Below are 25702 nucleotides of genomic sequence, written 5' to 3' on the forward strand. Positions count from 1 at the left end.
CTGTACAACTTAATACAATGCAAAGCACTTTGGGTATCAGCAAAGACGTTATATAAACACTGTTAGATAAAAGGTGCTAAGTCAGTAAACCACGCTAAACACTTCTACTCATGTCAATGTTTTGTGAGGCTCTGGTGGTCAAGTGGTCGAGTGATTGTCATTCACGAAAACAGAGCTAACTCACTGGAGAACTCATCGAACAATACAATTATTTTTTAGAATGCTGTGTTCTGTTTATAAATACTAAAATCTGAAAACCACCAATTCTATAATATAATGATGTCTTACGGCCAAATGGGGGTCAAGACACACTTTTCCTGATTGAGAACTTTGTCCTTTGCCTTGAAATATCTAAAAAGTAAATTCCCAAATGTTGAATCTGATCATTTCGATTAGTGTCTGGACCTGAGAACTCATTGTTTTACAACCAAAATCTGCATTTCATCCATATTCATTTTAGCTGCCTCCATCTGTATTTAATGTTATTGGACTATGGAATGTTATGATGTCATCTGAAACCCTTCAACTAGTTTATCAAATAGATTATATTTTACTGTTCTTTCAAATGTTTATATTCTTGTGTGAATCTTGACTTTTAAAACTATCACCATGGTCCCAGTGTATGTCAGTGCATTTGAATGGACTCTTTGAACTGCACTACCAAACCAGGCAGCCTCCATCCTTACCTGAGCTGTGCCATGGGCTCAGGATGAAGGTAAACACTGCGATGTTTAGGTTTGACAGAAGTTGAAACCGATCCGGGCCCAGTCGCCAGTGTCACTCAGCAACCAGCCTGTTTACGCGTGTCTCTTTGGTGAGGAGCGGTGAAGGCCAGCGCTCAGATACAGAGTGTGGATTGGGGAGTATGGATGGGTGTACATGTAGCTACAGCTTCTTGAGTGTCTTGTTGTGACATTAAGGGATTAGCCAAGAAATACAAGATGAAGGGGAAAAGGATGTTGTATTTCAGTTTTTGGAGGTGGTGCATCAAAGTCTTGGTGGTGTGGAATTGATGATGCACTCTATAGATGTCTCTTCAGATTGTTTTCTATAATTACGTGTTAGCGATAGTTTTTTGTAAACCTCTGCTATTAGGTTAAAGTATAGGTTGTATCGGATACAACATTACTGCAAGGGTAGCGAGTGCACCTATATCAAATTGCAATGGGCAAGTCTGCAAGTCAAAATATTCTGCATATAAAAGTTGAAAAAAAGTGCACTATAAAAGTGATTAAAGGTGCACTATGTAACTTTTCTGTTGGAGAGTCTGCCACCTGGAGATGCAATTGCTTTGCCTGGAAGTTTCCACAGTATAGTATAAACATATCTATGTGACATTTAGTCAATTAAACGCATATTTCTTGCCAAAAACAATAGTTGACCCACTAGATAGGTTTTATGTCATACTGTGGAACCTTTCAGACAGTATAAAGAAGACTAAGGGAGTGTGATGTGACTGTTATGCATTTTCATATCTTGATTTATAGAGAAAATCGTGAAATATAAATACCAGGATCATGTAGAGCAGATTAATACGAACATTTTATGACCAAAATGAGCAGCTACGGAGAGAGGCAACAGTTTTCCAATAGAAAGTAAATCTGAGCCAGAGTCGATGGAGTTGGAAGCGCGCCCATGCTCACTTCCTATTTGCAACGTGACAGCTAGCGGGTTAGCTATGTCCATTTAAACTTACTGTCTATGCCACGGAGATAGGAACACCAGAAAAGCTAGACATTTTAAATTTTGTCTTCTTGAGCTACACATTTGGTAATTACTGATCATTTGAAATATCAGTGGGGTACAACGAGGTGGGTTCTGTAAAACCATCCTAAAGGTTTAACCCCTCCTCCTCCTTCCACCACACTCCCCCTGACACCATGGACAAGGCCTGTCACAGAAACACAAAGCGTGGGGGTCTCGTGTGTGGAGGCGCCTGAGTGGCACCAGGCCTAACCAGAGCCCTGCGGGGACCCTGAGGTGCTGGGACCCCGAGGTGCTGGGACCCCAAGGTGGGCCTGGCACCTGTCGTCTGCCTCTGATGAGCAGGGGGGTAAATGATAGGTCTGTGTAATTGTTTAAAGAGAAGCTGGGGTAGTTGGGTCCAGACAATCCGCTTTTTTTTACTATTGTGTTTGCGCGTTAATTACATTTTTTTTATGGAGATGTTATTGCTTTGCCTGGAATGTTCCACAATATGGCATTACACTTTATTCAATTAGCTGTTTTTATGATGAAAAAATAACTTGCATTGTTACTGGGAACGGATTTGCCTCTCCACAAATCTAACCCATAACTTGGCCTATAATGGTGTTATCTGCTTGTCGCCATGGAGATATATACATTTAATGCCGAACTATGGAAGATTCCAGCAAAGTATCCGCATCTGCACTGAGACAAGCAGGTGGCGAATCTTTTAACCAGAAAAGTTCCATTGTGCCCTGTTAACGTACAATACTACTGTTTAACCTCATAATTTTTGTACAATTGTAAGTTATATATTCCAGTGCTGGAGTGTGCAGTTTGCCCAATGCCCACAGGCTCCAGGACACAGTATAGAAACCAGACGTAGCAAGTTTACACCAACATCAACCCGGCACAAGTCAAGTCCTAACTGTGGACAGCTCTCCGGAAACGCCTCTTTGTAAAGCAAACATACACGGATTTTATGGCAGCCACTTTACTGCTTTTTTTATTTTGGTCTGCAATGAGTCCACATTTCACCATGCCCTGCTCTAATTTCCTCTGCTTTTCTTCACCTTTTTTTTCTCACCCTCCCTCTCTCTCTCTCACTCTCCCTCTCTTTCTCTTAGCCTCTCTCTCCCTTCCCTCTCTCACTCTCTCGTTCTCTCACCCTCTATCCCTCTCTTAGCGCCTCTCAACCCCTCCCTCTCTCTTATCCTCTCTCGCCCTCCTTCTCCTCCCTCTCTGAGTTACCTTCCCTCTCTCCCTCTCTCTTACCCTACCCCCCGTCTCTCCCTTTCTACCTTTCTCTCTCTTACCCTCTTTCTCAACCTCCCTCCCTCTCTCTTACTCTGTCTCCCTCTCTCATTCTCTTTCTCTCACACACTCTCTCTCCCACTTTTTCTCTTACCCCTCCTCTCTCACCCTCTCTCTCTTACTTTCTCTCAATCCCTCTCTTACCCTCTCCCACCCTCTCCCTCTCTCTTATCGTCTCTCACCCTCTCTCTCTCTTACCCTCCCTCTCTCACCCTCTTTTTCACCCTCTTCTCTTACCCATTTTCTTTCTCTCACCCTTTCTACCTCCCTCTCTCTTACTCTCTATCTCACCCTCCCTCCCGCTCTCTTACCCTCTTTATCACCCTCCTTCTCTATTACCCTGCCTCTCTCTGTCTCTCTCACACCCTCTCTCCCTCCCACTTTTCCTCTTGCCCTTCCTCTCTCACTTTTCTCTTCCTCTCTTACCCTTATCCTCTCTCCCTCCCTCTCTCTCTCTTACCCTCTCTCTGTCCCTCTTTGTCTCCCTCTCCCCTTCCGTCTCCCCCTCTCTTTTACCTCCTCTCTCTAACCAACTCTTGCTCTCTCTTACCCTCTCCCAGTCACTTACTTTCTCTCACCCACTGTCACCCTCCCTCCTTTTCTTACCCTCTCTTTCTCTCTCTTACCCTCTGCTTTTCTTCACATTTTTTTCTCTTGAGACCCTCCATCCCACACATGGTCTCTCTGCCCACTCTCTGCCATTCACGATTTACTGTTTTTCATAAGTGGATCTTTTACATTTCTAATATCTCATGGAAAACTGGATATATGAATAATTTTCCACAGATGTAAAACTGATGGCAGTACAGTATGTGGTAAATGTTAGTGTAGTGCATTTTAAGATGTATTGACTATAACACTGGCCTAAAGAAACAAGTTCCATTCAAATTGACCTGATGTGTGACGCTCTTAAAAGTGCAATTGTGAACACTAAACCAATGAGCTATAACAACCTAAAATTGTTAACATAATTATATTGTTGTTGGGTTTTCAAAAGAGCATTATATAAAACATCAATTTAAGCCTTGGATTTGGTTCTTATCATAAAAGTTAGTTTATTCTGATGCGGTCATTCTCCATGAATCATTTCGGAGATGTCTTATTGTAAATTGTGTTGTTTTTGAAAGGGCAGTCTTTGTTGGATGAAATACTTAGTCACATTCAGGGTTGTTGTGTTTATTTGAAAGCCCACACAGGGTAACACCGCAAAAAAAAAAAAAAAAAAGGAGTGGTTTCTTGATGTAAAGTGCATCTCCACAAACCTGACTCTTATTCGGCATGGAGATGGGCCTCCTCCAGCTTATTTCCATGGAGATGTTGTTCCTTTGGCCTTAATCTTCCACAATATGGCATAAAACTCATCTATTTCATTGAGAATGTTCCAAAGTACAGTTTTAACTTTCTATTTCCATGGAATCATACATGTCAAGAAAGTTATAAACTGTGCCTTTACTAATTAAGATGTTGTTTGGACAGATTAGGGGGGGCCTCACTGGAACCCCATGGGCAGCTGAAGCGGTGTTAGACCCTCCACCTTAACTACCAGCCCTGCACCAAGAACCACCCAGCCGCTCCCACTCCCCCCCTCCCTTCACCTGGTCTCCATATGATCGCTACTCTCACACATGGAGCTGTAAACTATTGAGGCGTGATGTAGAACTCTGTAATGGCTCCGTGTGTTCCTGCCAAATCTGTCAAAAACCAACTGGGCCAGAGTCTATAAAAGGTATAGCTAACCCAAATGACTGCAGAACATGTGTTGATGGTAAATACAAGGCTAGTTTTAAGTGGATATTACCATTCGTTTCTGAAACAGGTTTTGGTATATGTGCTTCTAAATGTGTTTGCAAGAATTGGGGTTTAAAAATAAAAAATGTGTAATAAGGCTGCAAGGTTAATCACAATCTAATCGAAATCCCAATTTGAATGGATGCAATTAGCAATTTCAAAGGCTGCAATGTCTGAAGTACTATAATTTTCCATAAACAACAATGCATCCTGTCTTACACTGCATAAAAAAACGGCCAACCCTATAATTTAGATCTGTACAAACATGTTCTGAAGTCTTTTTGTTACTTCTTTTGGCTGTGTTTATAATGTGAACTTTGAGCAGAATCCAGTTATTAAAACATAAATCGCAAATCTAATCGCAATCACAATGCTTGTCAGAAAAATCATTTTTCCAAAAGCGTACAGCCCTAATGTGTAAGCAACATACGGCTTGGCTTTCACCACTTACAAATGATTTTGTTTTCAGTTAGCAGTGTGGGAAAAAAGTTGAAGAGCACTTTCTATTGACATGAGAAGGAAAAAACAAAATTTAAGCCAAGATATTATGAGGTGGTCTAACAGAAATGCTACAAGATGATGACAAAAGCTGTAAAGTGACACATTGGTGCTTTAAGGCTGTGTATTAGAAAATGTGTCTGTTAAGTTCTGTTTAATTAAGCAGTCTTCACAATCTCTCTTCTCTGTGGTATGTGGGCTAGTAGGGGGTTAACGGAGCCGAAGTTATTTGCTTCTTGGACACGGTGGCCTCGCCTGCCGGATGTGAGCTTGACTCAAGGGCAAAATCCACAGTGAAAGCCTCTCATGTTTTTGACTGGTCGCCAATTCTCTCTCTCCCTCTCTCTCGCTGTCTCTCTTCCTCTCTCTCCCTCACCTCCAGCCCTCTCTGTCTCTCTCGCCCCCTCTCTTCATCCCTCTCTCATCCTCTTCCCCCCCTCTTGCTCTCACTCGCCTTCTTTCCCTCCTCTCTGTTTCCCTTTTTCCCTCTCTCTCACCCTCTCTCCCTCCCTCTTGCTCTCTCTTTCTCACCTCCCCCTCTCCCCCTCTCTCTCTCTCTCCCCCGCTCACCTCTTCCTCTCCACTTGTCATTCATTCTCATGCTCCCGTTAACTTTGTCCCCTCCCATAGGTTTACTCCCATCCTTTCTCAAAACACATCAGAACTGATTTGACACAGCGCATACCCTCACATAGTCCAACCCTTCCGGACTTTGTCACTACATTTAAAGGCGTCTTAAAAACATGAAAAACAGAACTAGATTATTTTAATCTTTTTTCTGCGGTCCAGACTAATTCATCACTTTCCTAGCATGCTAATTATTCACCAAAATGAGTTTTTAAGTGGTTTTCCCAACTTTGAGAGAGTTTTGCTGTCACGGTAAAGCTGACGAGCATGCTAACAGAGCACTTCCTGATTCTAAAACAATATTATGTTTTGTAATTAGATTCAGACAGCACACATTTTTACCCTAAGAGCTACTTATACAATATATGTTTTGTCACAATACTAAAGTTTCAAACTGTATTTTCCTACTAAGGAATAGACTCAATACTCAATACCGATTCTGATACCACAATGATAATAAAAAACACTTGTCCTTTAATTCTTTTATATTACCAAGTGGTCTGACATCTCTTACGTCAGTCGTCCAAGTAGGTTCCATAGTGGTCCATGGGCGTATACTAGTCTATGTGTCTTATACTTGTTCTCAGAGAGCTCAAGATAATTCTAAATCTATTCAGTAAAAGTACATTTTTGTCTATTGAATATGACTATTTTAGTATCTTTCTTCTGTTAACCCCCAGGCAGGTCTGGTGTGAATCTCCCAACACCACATTGCACCTCTGTGACCTCCCTGACCTTGTTGTTCTCATAGTGCTGGCTGCGTGTTTTTGTGCGCTGATGAATGTGCATAGAGCCAGGGTGGCCCATCTCCCAGCCAGGATGACTCACCCAGGCAGCGTCTGTGGATTGTAGCCCGACAGGTTAGCATAGCGCACACAGCAGATGCCTTCAGGGAGCAAACACGTGCAAGTGGCCTGGGGCAAGGCTGCAGATGTCGTTATAATCAAGAAATATACAGGATTCAGTGATTTACTTAAGATTAGACTTTGGATGATTTGTAGTTAAATTTATTTTGGCTTCCATAAGAGTAGACAAACCTGCAAAAGTACTTTCATTTCAAAAAATTGGTAAAAAATGTTAGTAACTTGTTTGAAGCCTGGATGGTGGTTCCAAAAGGGAATAGTCTTGCCACAATAAATATCTATTATGGACTCAGAGCATGTACAGCTTGTACTATCAGCTTCCTTTCTGGGTTATAAGGGTCAGATGCTAAAGCAAGTTTTGTTGGACCAGTTAATTATAGTACAAACAGACTGAGACATGTCAACCAAACTGCGTTAAAAAATCTACTCATGGTTTCCACTGAATATTATGGAATATTATGACTCCCCTTGCCGTATATGCCCCATAGCGATCCAGTTATCTGTACATGCATATCTGCACATGCACTGATTGACTTGTGATCCATCATATATAGCTACATCGGTTTATATCCATTTAAAACAACTGCAGAATCAAAGAGGCACCATGTATGTTTTTAAATGGAGGAATCCAAAACCTTCTATTGGTGGTTTTCAGATCCTATAATGTGCTGATTCTACCAGATGGGGGCCAAGAGCCAGTTTTGTCTGTTGATTGCATTGTACTTTGCCATGAAATATACAAAAGTTAAGGTAAAGGAACCTGATCATTTCTTTTCGTGACTAGACCCAAGAACTCAATGTATTACAACAGAGATCTTAAATATTATTGGTCTACTGAATGTTTTGATGTCATCTGAAACCCAGCAATTCTCCACAGAGACATTGTTTTACCTGAAATCTCCATGGAGACAACCAGGTGACTCCACCAAAACAAATGTTGTTTTGGCAACTAAAAATTCCTGTAATTGAATAAATGAAAGATATAAAAGTTAATACAGGTACGCCTTTAGAATTTCTACCAACGCAAATCTGTCACCTGACTTGGTAACTAGTCATATGTAAACAAATGGCTTAGCAGGGCCCGGATCAGACTGGAGCAGACCAAGAATGCGCTCGGCAACTACAGTCGGAGGAGAAGATTCCCAGCATTCCGAGCTGGTTAGGGAGAGGTGCAGCCCTTCACAGATAGGAAGTCATCTGTCGTTAGGGGGTAATCACTTCTTGAGGAGGCTCGCAATGCTTGGAATGATTGCTGTTGTTATCACTGGTGAAACTTGGCCCGCAGATCGGATGCGGTTCGCTTCTCTGTTTCAAACTATGCTTGTCTTGTTATTGTATTTTTCTCTTCAGTTTAACCAGGAGTGATATAAACAGGCAGAGAAATGAGTGAGGGTGAGTTTTAGGTTGTTAGTTTCATCCCTACATGAGTTTACGATACATAGAGGTAATAATATGGTAATTGGGGAAAAAGCAAAAATGTTGGACCTCTACAGTTGGGCATATTTATATTGCTGCCAAATTTAAAGCATTCTATTTGTAGATGTGTCTGAAAAAGTAAGACTCGTGTTTGTAATTACTATATAAGTTCTACAAAAAGGACTGAATATATATATTAGTTGGAAAATAGAATCTAGTACCATTCGACCTCTGCTTTGTTGAGATTTGAGGTGGTTTCACTGCCCGTTGATTCTTGCCCAACATGCCAGGCCACGTTTTTGTATTTCTGGGGTCTCCTTCTCCCTCGCTCCCTCTCTCCCCCCTCCTCCCCCCACCGGCCCTGGATCCTTGAGAACAGGAAGTGTATCTTGTTAAGTGATGGATGGGCCTCCTGCTCTTGCTGAGAGGAAGGAGAGAGAAAAAAAATCCTTTCTTTTCCTCCAGGGCAGTCAGATGAGTTTAGCAGTCTTAAAGCTGAGGCTCGACTCCACTCTTTCAGAGGAACCTTGGAACCCTTGGAGCCCGGGTCCCAGAAAGTTACAGTCAAGTTACCATGGATGATGTGGAGAGAATTAAAATAGAGAGAATTATCTGACAGTTTTAATGTATTGATGAAAGATAACTGAAAACTTCTTGGCTCAAATATTTCGCCAATACTGCATAAAATGTCTTTCCAAGCATATTGTTTTGCTGGGGATTCCGAAATTGGTGATACAGATCCCTAAAGTGTTGCTGAGTGGTTTTGCAGAAAAAAAAGACAATTTTAGCTATTTAAGGTACAGTGTTATTCTAGCTTTAGTTGTGTTATAATGCAAAAAACACACCTGTAATTGTAGGATGTTTCATTAATGTACATTCAACTAATCATTTTATATTTAAGTACTTTCCAAGCCAAAATTTATGATTTTCTGCTATGTCAATAGTTGGTATTCTAGGAAGTACCCCTCTGTGTTTTCAGACTTAAATTTACCTTGATCGATCAGTCTCATTTTGATGCCTTCAGCCTCACATTGTGCCCAAACACAAACCAGGAGCTAACATTTACTGTTTTGGCCTCATAACCATCACTTCTTAGTTTTCCAGTGAGGTCCTTGTCCCAACTTTCTCCTTGATCCAGGCTTGGGGCTGGCACAAACCATAGACTGACTTGTCACCTCTTGAGTTTTTAACTAAAACCTTAAACGTATCTTATTGTCAGTTCCCAAAAGGTTGCCCTCTGCACCTCCAGCCAGACTCCACACACTTGTTTATCCCTGTGCATGACTGTGTGTGTCATTAACATGGGGTCAGTCGGTTTGTGTTGGCACACGGCCTTCAGATACTTCCTAGGGAGCCTGAGTCAGGAAGTGTCCTGGGCACGTCCTCTGTTTGGTGGAATATTCACCAGTGCTACTGCCTCAGCCCGCCGCGACAGACGCAGTGTCTATAGCTCAGCACAAGATAACCACGGTAACCTGCAATAACCTGAGTCTAGAGTCCTGACAACAACTTAATATGAGACTGAGTGGCACCCAGCCAAACTTCATGTAAGCTAAATAATTGACACTTAGCACACAAACATCTACTGGAGTAAGAAAAAATAAATAATGTCTTTATATACCTTATGTAGCGCTTTTCAAGTTATTCACTCTTTCCATGGTCAGTGGTAGTATAAACAACTTTTGTAGCCACAGCTGCTCTGGGGTACGCTGACTAAAAAGAATCAATCCTTCAACCTTAATTTTTTTTTTTTTTTTTTTAACCAACTGTATCAGTATAGCCACCATAAAATTGACACTGATTGCTTTTTTTTTTTGCTTTGTCATGATATGAATGACCAGCATGAGTCTAGTCAAGGATTAATAAAAATCTGTTTACTTTTCTGGCCCTGCTCTGTGCAGTTATACTACCTTCTGAGCTGTGCCAAGTGGTGTTGACAAATTGCCAGAATCATAATGTACCAGTCTGAACACGCTGCCAACATCTTATCCGTTTGTCTTTGCGGTTGTTCCTTACGGGCAAATAATTGTTCCTTGAACCCTTGACTTCGATTGACGATCTTCCTGTTACCTGTAGCCTTGATATTAGCTACCCCCTTAGCAACAGTTGTCTATTTATGTTAAAACAAACATTCTGATCACGCATTTGGTCATTTTTTCCATCAAAAACAACTGAACATCACCACTAACCTTTCAAATCAATATAATGCTAATTTTGAACGTTTCTGACATCTGTAAATTGGTCAGTTGCGTCGAAGCGATTTCACAGACGACTCAAAGGCAAAGATTACTAACTTATACCCTCTAATGCTGCATGCCTGTTTAAGAATCTCCCATTTCCTGACATTGACTAACCCCGACACAAAACATATGTATTTATTTTTAACAGCAGTATGTCTCCCCACATAAGACCCTCATTGGAAGGAGCCACGGCCTAGCAAACATGCTCGCTTCCTCTTGATCCATGGATGCTTTGTCGGCCAGCGCTTGTGTTGTGGTTACCTCGGGGCTAGCTCTTAATGTTTGTCTCCAGTTTCCATCCTCTCATGTTCCAGACACATCCAGGAACGTTAAAAAACAGCAGACGATAAAAGGCAGGGAGAGCGTCCACAGGGTTGTTAGATGGGAGTCAGAGGAGGAATAAAAACAAGAGATTTAAGATGGCGGCCTGCTGCATTGCCGTAAGGAGATGGGCATTTGTTTTAGTGGCTCTCAGTTTTAATCAAATGTGTTGTCATTAGGGACTGCAACGAATGTTAACATGCATTATTTTAAGACTTATAAAAAGTTTGTATGAAATGTGCTGTGCTGTCTTAAAAACGTGAAAAACAGAACGAGAACTCACTTACCTGATGCATTCTGACTATGTTAATTATTCACCATAATGAGTTTAAAAGTGCTTTTCACAACTTTAAGAGGCCAGAGTAGAGTTTTGCTGTCAGGGTAAAGCTCATTATATGTGCCATGCTAACAGCGCATTTCCTATTTCATGGATAATTAAACATGTGTCTGCTATTGCATCTATAAGTAGATGTAGATAGCAGACATAGGTCTAATTTTCACCCTTAGGACTGCTTTTACAATATAAAACAGATTTTATTTAATTACATTTACAGTTCAAATCATATCTTTTGAACATAAAGGAGACATGACGTTTGATGTTAATGCTAAGAAAACTTAATCAAGCTAGTCCAGGAGGTCATCACTGAGTGCGTAGATCATTTTCCATTTTATTTTAATTTGCATTTTTGTTGTTTTTGCTCTGGTAAGTATATATTGACCACTAGATCTCCTCTTTTAGTGTGTTATTGATAAAGAGACCAGAAAAATGACATAAATGAAATCAGCATACTTTTATGCTGATTAGGATTATGAAGCAAGTTGATTTGTGCAGAACGTTGAATGTTCATGTGCACTAACAAAGTCAACAATTCATCCTTTTTCTGGGTGGCTAGAAAACAGTTGTGTTGTCAATGTAGAACTTTTGCTGAAGAGATTGGCAGCTCTATGCAAAATAATACATTTGGAACGATAATGGTGGCACTCATGGCCAATTATGAATGCGATGATCATATTTACACAACTTTATTTCTAAGATTCTGATACATTTTGTACTATGATATTAATCCCATGATACTCCCATGAAAGTTGGGTATTGCTACAGCAGTCCTGCACATCAGATTTACTTTTCTTCGTACACTAATTAATAACATTTTGATATCGCCATACTAATTAGATAATCTTGGAGAAAGTGGGTGATCCTAGTTGAACTGGCTGCATGACGACAGTTGTGTGCAGAGTTCAAAGCCTTGTGCTATGGTGCCTGCAGCTTCCCTGATCAGTCCTGACGGGCCCTCCTGCCATGCGTGCGTCTGTCTGCTGGCCTAGGACTTTAGCCCACTGTGACCAGTCTGGACCTCAGCCAACTCCTGCTGCTGTCTCTGCTGCCAGATACATTCACTTTGCTTGAGCCACAGTAGCTTCCTAAAATGTCCTTTGCTAATAGTTACATTGTTGAACTACATATTTTTAATATTGAATGAGAATCTGATTATATTGTAAAGCTTTTTTTTTTTTTTTTTAATTACAAAATTGCCTCTCATCTTATCTTGTTTGTTCTGGTTCAGGTTATTTAGGTTACATTAAAGGTGCACTACAGGTCAGATCAATGTTTTTCAAGATATTTTTGAGCAATAAACACCCCCATAATGAAATACCTGCTAGATGGATAACTGTAATGCAATACTGTGGGATATTCCTGGTAATGTAATAACATCTGAAGACAAGCAGGTAGTGGACCCTTCACCAGAAAAGTGACTTAGTGCACTTTTAAGTTAGTATAATAGTGAAGGTAGCTTGGCATTTTGCATTTTCTGACTTTAAGTGCATTTTTACTGAAAAGCTCCATCTACCACTTCTTTTATCATCTAACATAAACATCAGTTCCACATTATCTCAAGATAACGTGGCCCTCTCCTTAATCAGAGAACCTGGGTTACCATGTAATCTAACCTGAACGTTTTATTTATATGGAGCAATTAAAATTATTACTGCTAATGTGCTGATAATACTTAGACACACTAGAATAATGGACTTTGCCATTAATAAATAAGGTTAAGTTATTCCTCATACAGTATGACATCATCAATCTTAAAAATGACCAATATTATAATTAGATATTTGCCTGACTGGTCATCCCCAACTCTTCCTTAGTCCATGTCGTCCCAGCCTGGACCCGGACACCACGTGGAGACAGGGCGTATGGTGTGTCTGTCTGCCTGTCTGTGCTGAGAGGCCCCTGCCACTTAAGCATGTCTGACAGAGGAGACAGCCACGGCTTTGGGCACTCCAACTCTGTTGTGGGGTCACCAAGATGTGATCTGAGGGAAGTGCAGGCTCCATCAGATAACGTCAACATTGTCTCCACGGTGACGGCTCTGAGTGGAGATTTCACAGTCTGGTTTTTGAGTGGAGATGTAGGGCTATTGCAGGTTTCTTGATGCTACTTGTATTATAATGTATTTATTTGTTTAAATTCAATGTGTATGTAAGGCTGTAAGTGTAAAATCTATTGCCTGCAATGGCATCATGAAAATATGTAACTAAACTAAATTCTATGTATCGCTTCTGTCAACCCAGGATGCATGAGATTTGCTATATAATGTTTGTTTGTTTTTTCTTTTAAAATGATACAATTTTATATCAGTTTTTAAAACTTCCAACTTCCAATATTTCCAATATTGAATCTTTTCACTTAAATTTTTATGTTCTTGCCAATGTTCTTTAGCTGTATTATCTGAAGCAATACAGGTTGCCAAGATGTCTAGACTTACCAGTCCATTAAATACCCACAAATTAAATAATTTGCTTTTATAAATTGTAAAAGCAGCTCTTATGGTCAAAATAAGCCAGCTGTGTGCTTTCCGCATTTAATCATAAAGAGCTTTTATCCTCAGTGAATCAAGAAGTAGCACGGTTAGCATGCTAGTTATTGTTAGTATTACCGTGACTGAAAAACTCTGGCAACTGAAAGTTGTGAAAAGTGCTTATAAATAATTAGGATGCTAAGAATGTGTTAGACAAGTTAGAAATACGTTTGGACTGCTGAAAACCAGTGAAACTGAACTAGTTCCATTTTTCCATGTTTTTCAGACAATGAACATAAGATACAACACCTTTACAAGTATCTTCAAAACTTCTAAAAAGGCTAGACATTTTACCACAATTCCTGCTCTTACTTGCCAATTTCACATGTTATCACCTGGGCTGATTTGTGTTGCGTTATGTAAGACAGATTGTAATCACAGCTGTTGTCCTTCACCGTGCAGGCTCTGATGCGGCCAGGGCGGCTTGACCGGATCGTCTACGTCCCTCTCCCAGATGCTTCGACGCGGCATGAAATCTTCTCTCTGCAGTTCAAGAACATGCCTATAGCTCCAGACGTGTCTATAGAAGAGCTGGTGTCCAAGACCAACAAGTATTCTGGAGCTGAGGTTAGTGTTTGGTGCCATTGAAGGTGGGGCATTTATAAGCAAAGTCACTTCAACATTACACACATGTTTCAACAGATCATCTCAACTTAATATTTTAACACAGTTTAATATATCACAAAAGTATAATATTGTAATGTCAGGTAATACTAAATATACGTATCATAATGACATCAAGTTTCTTTATTTAACAAGTTTTAATGTTTTTATGTTTCATATAGCCTTGTTCTTGGTTCAGTCTTTGTGATTTTTTTTTTTTTTTTATATTTCAGGTATTTATATTTTTGAACAAATTACAATAACAAGTATTCCTTGGTGCATTAAGCAAATTGCAAAATACCTTCATCTAGCAGAGATTTTTTTAACAGATTTTCTTTTTCTTTTAGACTTTTTATTTATAACATTTATGACAACAGTTAATAACACAAAAACATCTGAGGGCAAGAATCAAGAGTACAAAGTGAATATGCATTCCACAGCTGTTACATATGAGTCCAGCTATTTTTTCCCATGTTTTATGAGTTTTTCTTCTCGAATTAGTCTTTGTAATTTATTTACAAAAGGCTGATAAAGGCAATCAAACTGAATTTTCAATATTAAACATAGTTCTTGAATATTACATTTTTCCTTAGACTGTGCAGTTTGATTCATACTGTCCCCTACTTGTATTTACCTATATAGTCACCCACGCTTACGTAAAAATTTGGTCAAAGGACAGAAAGTAAAAATTGCCAAGTATGAGAGTAACTATAAATAGGTCAGTCCAATTTCCATAAGTATGCAATTTCACCTTCTTCGCATACAAACTACGTCATCGTCTTTCATATGACTCTCAGCTGCTCCACTTAACGCTTAATAAGTCATCTCAGTTGATCTAATGTATGACCATATACTTTCATTTTGGCAAATTCCCTCTCCACAGTCTATATATGTGATAATATTATTTTATTCTAATTTAATTACACCAAGTAGTCAATCTGGTTTTAAAAGTGCACTATGCAACTTTTCTGGTGGTATCCATGGAGTTATTGTTGTTTTTCCTGGAACGTTCCACAGTTTAGTATTAAACATGCCTATCACATTGGAGCAACCATTGACTAGACCATGTTACACGTCAGTTCTATGGACAACTGACCCCATTCATAGTGAGTGTGTATGTTATTCAAGATAGTTTTCAGCAATAAAAATGTATGTAATTAAATTAATGTAAAATGGATACATTAAATGCCATACTGTGGAACATTCCAGGGAAAGCAATAATATTTCCCTGCAGTTTGAGGAAGTTACATAGTGCCTCTTTAAATTGGAAGTACAAGACCTGTCACATAAATTGTAAAAAACCTTCCATAACAACCTCCCCAATATCGGAATGATTCACTTCCCTTTAAATACCTTTTTCTTTCCTTACTGCCACTTGAAGAATGTGTTCACAGTTGGAGTGGAAACTAGTAGTTTTACTGGTCACAGTGCATATTCACATATAAAGGAAGAATTTAATTTGCAGCCATCCTCGGTCAGACTTTACAAGCCCTGTAGGCCCGTTAACTTTATAAAACGCTTGTGCAATGTGCTTATGTCTTCAGCCTGTCCTCAGCAGTGTCCCGGTAGCCTTTCGGAGCAGTGTTAGGGCAGGTTTTTTTTGTTTCCATGATGTGTAGCTTGTCTGTGCTATGTCACCAAGCATCCCTATGATCTCACTGCACCGGAGGAGACAGGCACAAACAGTTCTTTGTGATAGATTTGTCTGGGACCATTCATCTGCCGCGTGATGCACATGGTAGTTCAGAACAGCTCAGAACACTGCTCTCCAAGGAAGGAACAAGCACAGTTACAGATGCTTTGTGTCAAATGTGAAATACAGTGTAACAAGTAGAATATCTGTTTTTAGTAGTCTATAAGGGAGTACTAATATGTGATGCTATAGAGAAGTTAAATCTTTTTTTGTACACTACCAGTTAATGTTTTTTTCTTTAAGTTCACTACCTTCTACATTATGTATACATATGGAAGACATCAAATATATGATGTCAGATGTAAGGAATTATGTAGCAAAGAGAAAAAAGTGAAAAAAGTCAACAAAGTATTTTTTGATTAATATCCTCAAAGTAGCCACCTCTTGGCATTTCTTGACCTTGACTTCATCCAGAAGCTCATTGAGAGAAGGGTTTGTGGTGCCATCAACAAAGCAAAGTGTTGATCTAAAGACAACTTTTGAGTTATTTTGATTTTTTTGTTTGTTTGTTTACTACATTCTATATGTGTTAACTCATAGTTTTGGTACCTTCAATGAAAATCTACAATGTAAATAATTATGGAAATAAAGAAGAAACAAACAAAAAAGCAAATTTCCTTTGGATTATCTTGGATTTATCCTTTGAATACTGTGATTGAGATACTCAATATTGCCCACCCCTAGTTTAGACTACTGCTAAATATTATTGGAGCTGAAACACATATCTGCATGAAAGTTTTAGGCCAGGATCATCTCATACTGTAGATGCCAAATTGTGGTCTTACTTAATTTATTAGAAGACAATTTCATGAAAAAGTAGTCCAATCAACTTTTCGTTTTGAAACAGAAATTGCAGATGTGATCAAAAGAAAAATTCTGCCAGCTAGAGTGAATACGTTTTGCCACTCCACACTCCAAGCGCTTTCTTCAGTTCTGGCCAGATTGCTGGTGGACATTACTTTATATCTATCTGAAGGGAGGAACTAAATCCACTGAAATGTACACACCTATCTGTTTACAGTTTCTGTTTGTTAGCATACTGGCTATCGCTGTTGTTTTCCTTGTTTTGATTTGGATGTAAGCATTACAATATCCTTCCACCTGAATACATGGAAGATTCAGGCCAGCATTATCACATACTGTAGATGTCAACTTCTTAAGTTGTAAGAGAACAATTACGTGAAAAAGTAGTCCAATCGACATTTAATATTGCTTCACAGATTGCACATATAGACATTATGATATCCTTCCGCCTGAATACACCCCGTAATATTTGAACATGCATCCTCCCACTGTCATGTGAGATCTGTTCCACTGGTCTCCTGACAGAAAACAACCAGTCCACACACATCAGTTACACATGCCATTACAGCCATGGATACACTCATCTCATTGTTGTCCCACTTGCAGTCCCCTGTTACATGTTTGTGAGTGCAGCCAGTACAGAGGGATCGCTTGTTTTGTTTTCACAGATTGGACACAGAACACATAGTAGCATGGTTTTCTTTCTCTTTACTGGCACATTGTTGGAGCAGTTTAGAGATGTTTGAATTTTGATCCAAGCTGCGTGCAGTTTAAGCTCAACTCTGTAACCGATACAGAGATAAAATTAATAGTGGGGTGTGTTTTGTGTGGCACTACATTGCAATTTTACACCTTATGGCAGCCCTGAAGGGACATTTTGTTGCTAAAGACACTGTTAAAATAAAGGTCAAATGAGGAGTTTGTTCAAATATAGCTTACATTCTAAATAAATAAAGAATAAACATGCAATTGTAGACCGATTAAAGGTAGAATATGATAGCTAATAGCGTTACACGTTTAGCTAGTAGTTAACTTTAACTTTTTTCTTACCCATAGTGGAAATTTGTAATGGGGCGTATATGGCCTTTAAAGTACAGAATGTAGAGCAGGGGTGTTCATTACGTCGCTCGGCATTTTGGGCAGATCACGTCCCGTCATCCATCCAGTCACATGACTAATATACAGGACAACCAGTCAGATTACACTTGACCCTAGGTCCCATCATGGACGCTGCACACGCATAAACAAGCGCGAGTTAGTTTAACCCTATAGCGTCGGATCCTATCGTCGCCGATAGAGCGGGTTGCGGACTTTCCAGCAGCGTAACTCCGCAACTTGTCGTGCTCTCATGTAAATTCAAACGGCGTCTCAAAGCGGAGATATGGGGCTATCTAAATATTTGACCGTCATTACGGTAATCTGCCTCTGTTGTGTCGAAGGTGACGAATGAGAGCGCGGTGCTGCGGGGATTTTCCCAGTCATTTATTCGATGCATAAAAGAAAAAATACGGATGGATGTATAAGATAGAAGTAGTTGTGTGAAAAAGTGCAGTAAATTCTGATACTTCGTTTAACATGATTTTTATGGCTATAAAAAAAAGACAAAACCGTAATCAACATGATTAGCTCTGTTATCGCTTTCAAACAAAAAATGCAATTTTACTCCTGGCTGTCAGAAGCTACTGCCCGAACTATGCATCCCTCACTGATTCCATTCAGTGCAAGTCATCAGAGCAGTAATCATCATTCAAGTAATTATGAACATGTAAGAAGTTCAATTGTGTTGTGCAGTATTATCTCATGACGTTGTGCAAGGTACATCAAAATGCACTGTACATGTAAGAATTCATAATACATTTACAAATAAATATTTGTTTAACATTTTTGTATTAGGTGGTAGATCTTTCAGACACGATCATTTTAAAAGTAGCTCACATACTGAAAAAGTCTGAGCACCCCTGATGTAGAGAATACATGTGTCTTGATTATATGGAGCTTGGGCCTACAAAATAATGGGTGAATAAGAAAACATATTTGACTCATTTGACTAATTTTGTGGACGTACAGAAAATGGATGTAAGACTGAATTCTTATGTGGTCATGGTTAATCCATTATTTTTGTTAATCTTTTCACATGACATATACGTGGCTTTGGTTATGTGTCTTTCTACAGTTAAAATGCATAATTATCATTTGGATCAGCACGTTGAATGCCCTAATTCTCCTGTATCCAACCCTTTAGAAAAGCAATCATTATAACATTTGATTTACCAACCCTTTTCACTGTAATGCGTTATCAGTCTGCATTTGTTCCTATCTTACCCAGCCCTATCTTGAGTAGTACTTAGCTGTTATCTGTATCCTGTTTGCCTTAAAACTTCCCCTGTCTGATCGGCACAGTCTAAAGTTCCGTCTAATCTAATGTGATCTGCAGCATTGGCACAGTAAATATACTCCGTACACAGGTGGGACTGCCGGGCTCTTATCAGTGTTCTGTGGCATGTCTTTGAGTTGTTTTTTTTTCATAGACGTTTCACAAACTCCACGGCAAGTGACTGCAGCCCTCCATTCCACAGGTGAGAGACTAGACCAGAGCTGAACACCTGATCGGTCCTGGGTGCATACCTGCCGCAGCTGGAGGGTGGCTGGAGGGGTTGTAGGAGGGGTGGGAGCACTTGCGGAAAAGATGGGTGAAAGAAGATGTGATTTAAGAGTAAAAATGTTTGATTAAGTGGCTTGTACTTGATATTTTTACATGTATTTGAGCAAAATGTGTCTTGCCCCAGTACAGATATATTGTACAAGCAGCTCTTGAGGTCTGCTCTGGTCTTGTGAAGTTTTGAAAAGCACTTACAAAGTCATTCCAATGAATAATTAAGAGACTTGGAATGTATAAGGTAAGGGAGGAATAACTTTGGCCCACTGCAAACCATTTACAAAGAACTATTTTTTCAAAGAAGGTAACTTGAACTTTTAGCCACAAGGCTCACTTGTGCTTATAGCTTTCACAAACCCTCTGGCACATACTACTAGTAATCATGTACAGTATTTGTTGTAGACAGCATTTCCACTTTTTTAGACACCGTAGCAGATTGTTTTCCCCTTGTTTGGCCAACATACATTCACCCCAGAATGTTTTATAGTGATATCTCAAAATCTTTCTTGCGACTGATAAAATGCTTTAAAATTACATGCAAAGTGTGTAAAGGTCTGATTCTTTAACAAAATGCTTTTACAATATACTTCAAAAAGTTAGGTATGGCAGCTTTAAATAACCTGCAATAAAACTTCAGAAAATATCGCTATTATATGGTGAAACATTGCTTTCAGATAAACTTACTGTACTGTAAACAGGAATATAATTTGTACTAGAACGCCAAAAAATATGCATAAGTAGCAGACGACTTCAGCAGCAATAATGTAAAAAATGACCATGCCAGAAAACTATTTTAATCTTCCATTTTAATTGAACTTTTAAAGCACATAGGGTTATGAAATCGTGTTGCTCTCATTAACCTACCTCTCAGAGTGGCCCTTGTACAGTCGTATTTGCTTTGGCGCAGTGATCGGCCATGGCTAGCACACACACGGCCAGGAGCCCATTGTAAGAACGCGGGGGCTCGTAAATCAACAGCCACGGCTTATTGAAGCTGTAGGCCGTGAAATACAAGCCAGATTTCATTTTAAAACCCCACAAGTTCTGCAATGTCCGGCTTTTGATTGTACTTGATTGCCTGTTTTGTCTACTTTTGTCTACTGTGCTGTGGGAGTCAGGTCTGTGAAGAGGCAAGCCCACATAGGGATGCATGGTCTTAAGCAATAAAAGTACACATAATCAAATACTTTTATTGGCTGTGGGGTTTTGAGTAATATTTTAAAGGTGCACTATGTAGCATTTCCGGTAGCTGATTCACCAACTCTTGTCTCTCCGTGGAGTGTTTCCTTTGCCTGTAATTTTCCACAGTATGTCATGTAATGTATCATGCATTTATTCAGTTACACCACTTCTCGGTGCCAAAAAAATATATTGAAAGAGCTGGAATGTGCTAAACTTTTTCCAAGAATAGAACTCAAAACTTTCTTATTGTGAGGTGAGAGTGCTGAACTAAATAAGTTACGAAGTTGTGTGAAATGGAAGAATAGTTATTTTGTCTTCCATGATTTTTTACCAACTGAATGTAAACAAATTTATTACAGAAATAAAAAAAATATATATATTGCATCTTAGTGATTTGAAACGTCTTGTACTTATGAGCTGATTAATTGCATAGCAGTACACGCATTATGTTCACAGTAAATTTTCTACCTGCTTTGAATAGGGCTATTATCTTCCCCGTTTACAAATGCTAGCCAATTGCGCAAGCTTAATCAGTTCTTGAGGAAACTTAGCCTAGTGGTTTGATTCTCTGCTGCCAAAGTAAGTAGGTGCACAAATGAGTCTTTTAGGATCAGTGCAAGGTTTCTACATTAAAAAAGTAAGCATTTTCATATTTTGCTTTTGTCAATTATCCTGGTCTGCAGTCGCTTTTCTGTGTTTACATCATCACTGTTTCAATCTGCAAGAATCTTTAAAGACACAGTATGTACTTTTCAGTTAAAAAATAGATGCTTAATTTTTGTTGTGTTTATTGTACTGAAAAACATGCATCCTTAAGCCTCTGAGCAGAATTGCGTTTCCACAAACCTGACTCTGGCTTCCTTCTTTTTTGTTGCCATGGAAATGTTGTTCACTTGGTTATATTGTTCCACAGTATGGCATAAAACGTATTTATCTAAATGGAAAATGTCCCGGTATGGTTTTAAGTTTATGTTTCCCTGGAATCCTACAGGTGACATACCACCTCCAGAAAGTTACATACTGTACCTTTGAATAGATTTTAAAATGCATCTTTTTTTTTTTACTCTGCAAAAACTGAAAATAATAACTAGAAACAAACTATACTATTAACACTTTAGCTTGGTTTACTTTTTGAGTCGATTCTTCTGTCAGAAAATGAGCATGTGTGATGTTTCCATCTGGATGAGCTGAAGGCTTGTGTCGGAGACAGACGATTAGACACTAGTGTAACTATAATTGTATATGATTTACAGTGAGCAGCGTCTTCACACCTCTCTCCACATTCCATCCACACAGTACATGCATGGATCGTATATCAGCCGCCAGAGGCTATCCTCAACACATTTCATCCAACTGTCTTTTCCATACTGTTTCTTAGTGTTATTCTATGGTATAAAGACATAATTGTTTTGTGGGCCTGTCACGATAATCACTATATTGACTTATCATTCTATATATGAAAGCTGGAGCAATATTTTTTGGGGGACCATTATTTATCGTCTCTACTTTTTTTTTCACTACTGAGAAGATTTTGGTTGTTTTTTTGGCGATATAATCAAATTTAAGCCGTAACAGATTGTTTTAATAACTTCTATGACTCATTACACATACAAACTAAGTGCTGAAGTGCTTCATTCTGCTGTGTATTTATTGCAGCTCATGATTTTTTAACAATATTGTAGCTTTAGAATATTTTTTCTTTTAAATCTGCTCTTGGGTTGTTGTGTCAGTGTCATAAATTTGTTTCAATATTATCGTTAATCGTCTATATTTACTCCAGCGATATATCACGCTTCAAAGTTTATCGTAACAGACCCACTGTTTTGTCAAAGATGCAGTGATGTTAGCATGAGATTACTGCAGTTTTGGTGGTTTGTTAAAAGCCATGTCAGATGTGGGCAGTAAGAAGACATTTACTTTTTAATTGACGTTGACAGGTTAAGATCTCTGGAGAGGCAAGCCCACTCACAGTATAAGGATGCATGTTTTTAAGACAATATGAAGCCATAAAATCATCTGTAGTCTAATAAATGCTTTTATTTTAGTTGATTTAGTGTCTCTGGAGCTTTAAGCAAGATTTTAAAGGAGTGCTGAGTATTGGGGGATTCGCCACCTCATGTCTCCAGGGAGATGTGATGGCATTTAAATTGTCTGTCAGGGTTTTATTCAATCACAGATCTTTCTAATGGTAAAAGTGCTTTCTTGCTGTCTGCGGTGTCCCTTGCCTGCAGAACTGACCTGTAACTTGTCCTGGAAGTGTTCTACTTAATGGAGATATACAAGTTTAATGTCATACTATGGAACATTCCAGCCAAAATAATAATAGAGTCATGGAGTTTTAAGGAACAGTATATTGCGCGTTACAATTTTATACTGCTTCATCCAAAATAAATAAGTCCTGATGTTTAAAATGTCCTATAGCTTGACAATGCTTAGGTTTAGTGTATAACCTCTTTTTTTTACTTTTTCTACTACAAACAGCTTGGAAAATACCAGAATTATCAAATTATCAAATTATTGTATATATTTTCCCTGGCTATATCAACGCAGAAACATTCGATAGAACATCCAGTCAACGTACTCCAACCTGATAATTAGTTTAAAGTTACCATACTCCTACTCGCAATACCATTTTATGTCTTCTCTACCCACCTCTCACGCTGCGGTGATCGGTGAACGCTTGAATGCACCTTGCTCGCCCTCAGTCCTGGAGGTCCCGGCTTTTTAATTACATTCCTGGGATTGCAGCCTTGTCGCGGAGAGGAGGAAGGCCGCATGGATGTGAAGGTGGGGGTGGGGGGCTGGGGGGGTAGGTGGTGGGACCGAGTTGCTCTCCCCGCTCCGAGCTACAGGCTTGTTAAAATCAGTTCTCTTCCTCTATCTGCCCGGGGTGACACCTGGTTTGCACAGCTTACCTTCCGCCGAACTCACAAATTTTTTTTTTTTTTTTTTTTTTTTTTAAATTGCCAAAACAGAAGCGACATTTGATACGGTAATGGTTGTCACGAATCAGGAGGGCTTATACAGCTGGCTTCTGTGGAAAAGTGCAATACTGCTAGACGTTTTAGATTTTTTTTTTAAAGTTTTACAGTCATGTCCTGACAGGAAAAGCGCTGCAGGATTTATTGCAGCCTGTCACATGCCCTCCGTCAGATCGGCTCGTGTCCGGATTCTGTTGGAAAGATGAATGCACAGGTTTATATGGTAGAAATGAGATTAACTTAAGATAAGAACAACTTTTTCTGCATTTTATGATCTATGTTTGGAGAGAACAAAAATAAATAAATAAATTGCGTATGTGTTTGTGTCTGTTCAATTACAATTAACTGACTTAAATCATATGTTATCTATGCAGTTACTAAAGTTTTTGGGGTGTTTTTTACTCTTTTTCAGTTGGTCACTACATTTCACTGTTAATAATGTCGTCTTGACTCTATCCATGTCTGCAAACATCGATATCCAATGCTACAGTTATTGGTGGTTACTTTAATAATCCAATGGCCTTTTGTCTAAAAACATTCAAGGACTTTCTATTTGTTACGTAAATAAGTGATAAGTAATTCATAGTAATACATTTTATAATTTATTTACAGAGCACTTTTCAGAACACTTAGACACTTCACAAAACAACAATAAGAAAACTACAAATTTAAGTACTTTTAATATGATTGCTCCAAACCACATACTTTTACTGAGAGTTGGAGCTTGGCCCTTTGGTTAAAAAGTGTTTCTTTAAAGAAGACCTGATCTGCTTGTGGGTGCTATATAGCTATAATTTATGACACCCGTGAATTATTATGTTATAATTTGCACATTTTAAAATTGTAATATTCATCTAGAACAACTTAATAAAAGAAACAAATCCGCTGACCTCCGCGTTAACAAACCGCGGTGGCCAATGGGAGCTGACATCACCGTAAGCAGCATCACAACAAAAAGCTATGTAGCGCTCGGCCTCTCCTACGGATAGCTGCAGATCACACTAGCGAGTGGAGTTTTTTAATTTTTTCTCTTCATTTGTACCAAATCATACGCGTATCATCGATTAAGAAAATAAAATTGAAGAACAAAGTAAGTATAGAGCATTGGGCATATGTTGGTGTTGATGAAAACGGGGATCGATCAGCAATCTTTATTAACTTATTAAAGATTGCTCAAACATACACAAATCACTCCAAAAACTACTTTGAGAGGGTAAATGAAAGATTAAAAGCTCTGAAAAGTAAATTTTGGTCTGCTTTTACAATTACACATTACTGAATTTCCATTAAAATGTGTGTTCCATTAAAATTGTTGTCCCTACTTTAAAAACCTTTATTGTTGCAACTTGACTTATACTAAGCTACATAGACCTTCCTATATGCTCTCAAAAGGGTGTTGGTGCAATTCCTGTTATCAAAATACTTATACGTCTGAACAGGAAACAACCTATACCTTTGCATCATTATCAAGATACCTAAACTTTAAATTTGACCTGTTCTCTCTCTGTATAGACCCTCATTACCACCTGCCCTCTGTGATTTCTAAAGCTAGTTGTTTTAGCGCTGCAGACTGAATGAGGATCTGCTGATATAAGTCCTCTGGCTCCACCTCTTTCGCAGTATTTGATTGACAGATGACCTCTGGGAAGTGCGGCACAAAAACACCACAGCCGTAAGCCCTCTGCACACGATGACAAGCTTCAACCAGGAAGGAAGAGTGGCAGGCACTGACGACCTTTTGTTGTGATGGAGACGTATGGGAAGTGACAGATATCCCACAATACAAGTCTTCCACTCCCCAGACTATTTTTAAGTACCGTCACATTTAGAAGTAGTTAAGTAGCAAATGGCATTTAAATGAGTATACTTATTTGTTTTGTTAGTTTTTCTGCTTGCATTGTATTTTAAACAGGGCACCCATGAAAAAGACAAGTGCTCTCATTGGCTTCCCCTGTGTAAAGATATATATATATATATATATTTGTCACAGCATGCATTTGGTTTGCATGCATCATAATATTAATGTGTGTGTGTGTGTGTGTGTGTGTGTGTGTGTGTGTGTGTATATATATATATATATATCATACTATATATATATATATATATATATATATATATATATATATATATATATATATATATAAATATATGATATGATTATTGTGA

The 25702-nt window shown here is 38.9% G+C and overlaps 1 protein-coding gene across 2 annotated transcripts in view; it reads left to right on the top strand.

The window, feature by feature from the left end:
- The window catches only part of spata5 (spermatogenesis associated 5), a 137577-nt gene that overhangs the window by 87171 nt on the left and 24704 nt on the right, over window positions 1–25702 (top strand). The window contains exon 16 of one of the 2 annotated variants that reach the window (XM_033973936.2): window positions 14020–14184. In XM_033973936.2, coding sequence (XP_033829827.1) covers window positions 14020–14184 — 165 coding nt within the window. Of the gene's footprint in view, window positions 1–14019; window positions 14185–25702 lie in introns of those variants that run through there. The other variant, XM_055224613.1, reaches the window with a different exon arrangement.

Source organism: Periophthalmus magnuspinnatus, chromosome 10 (assembly GCF_009829125.3).
Source record: "Periophthalmus magnuspinnatus isolate fPerMag1 chromosome 10, fPerMag1.2.pri, whole genome shotgun sequence".
In the NCBI taxonomy this organism is placed as follows: Eukaryota; Metazoa; Chordata; class Actinopteri; order Gobiiformes; family Gobiidae; genus Periophthalmus; species Periophthalmus magnuspinnatus.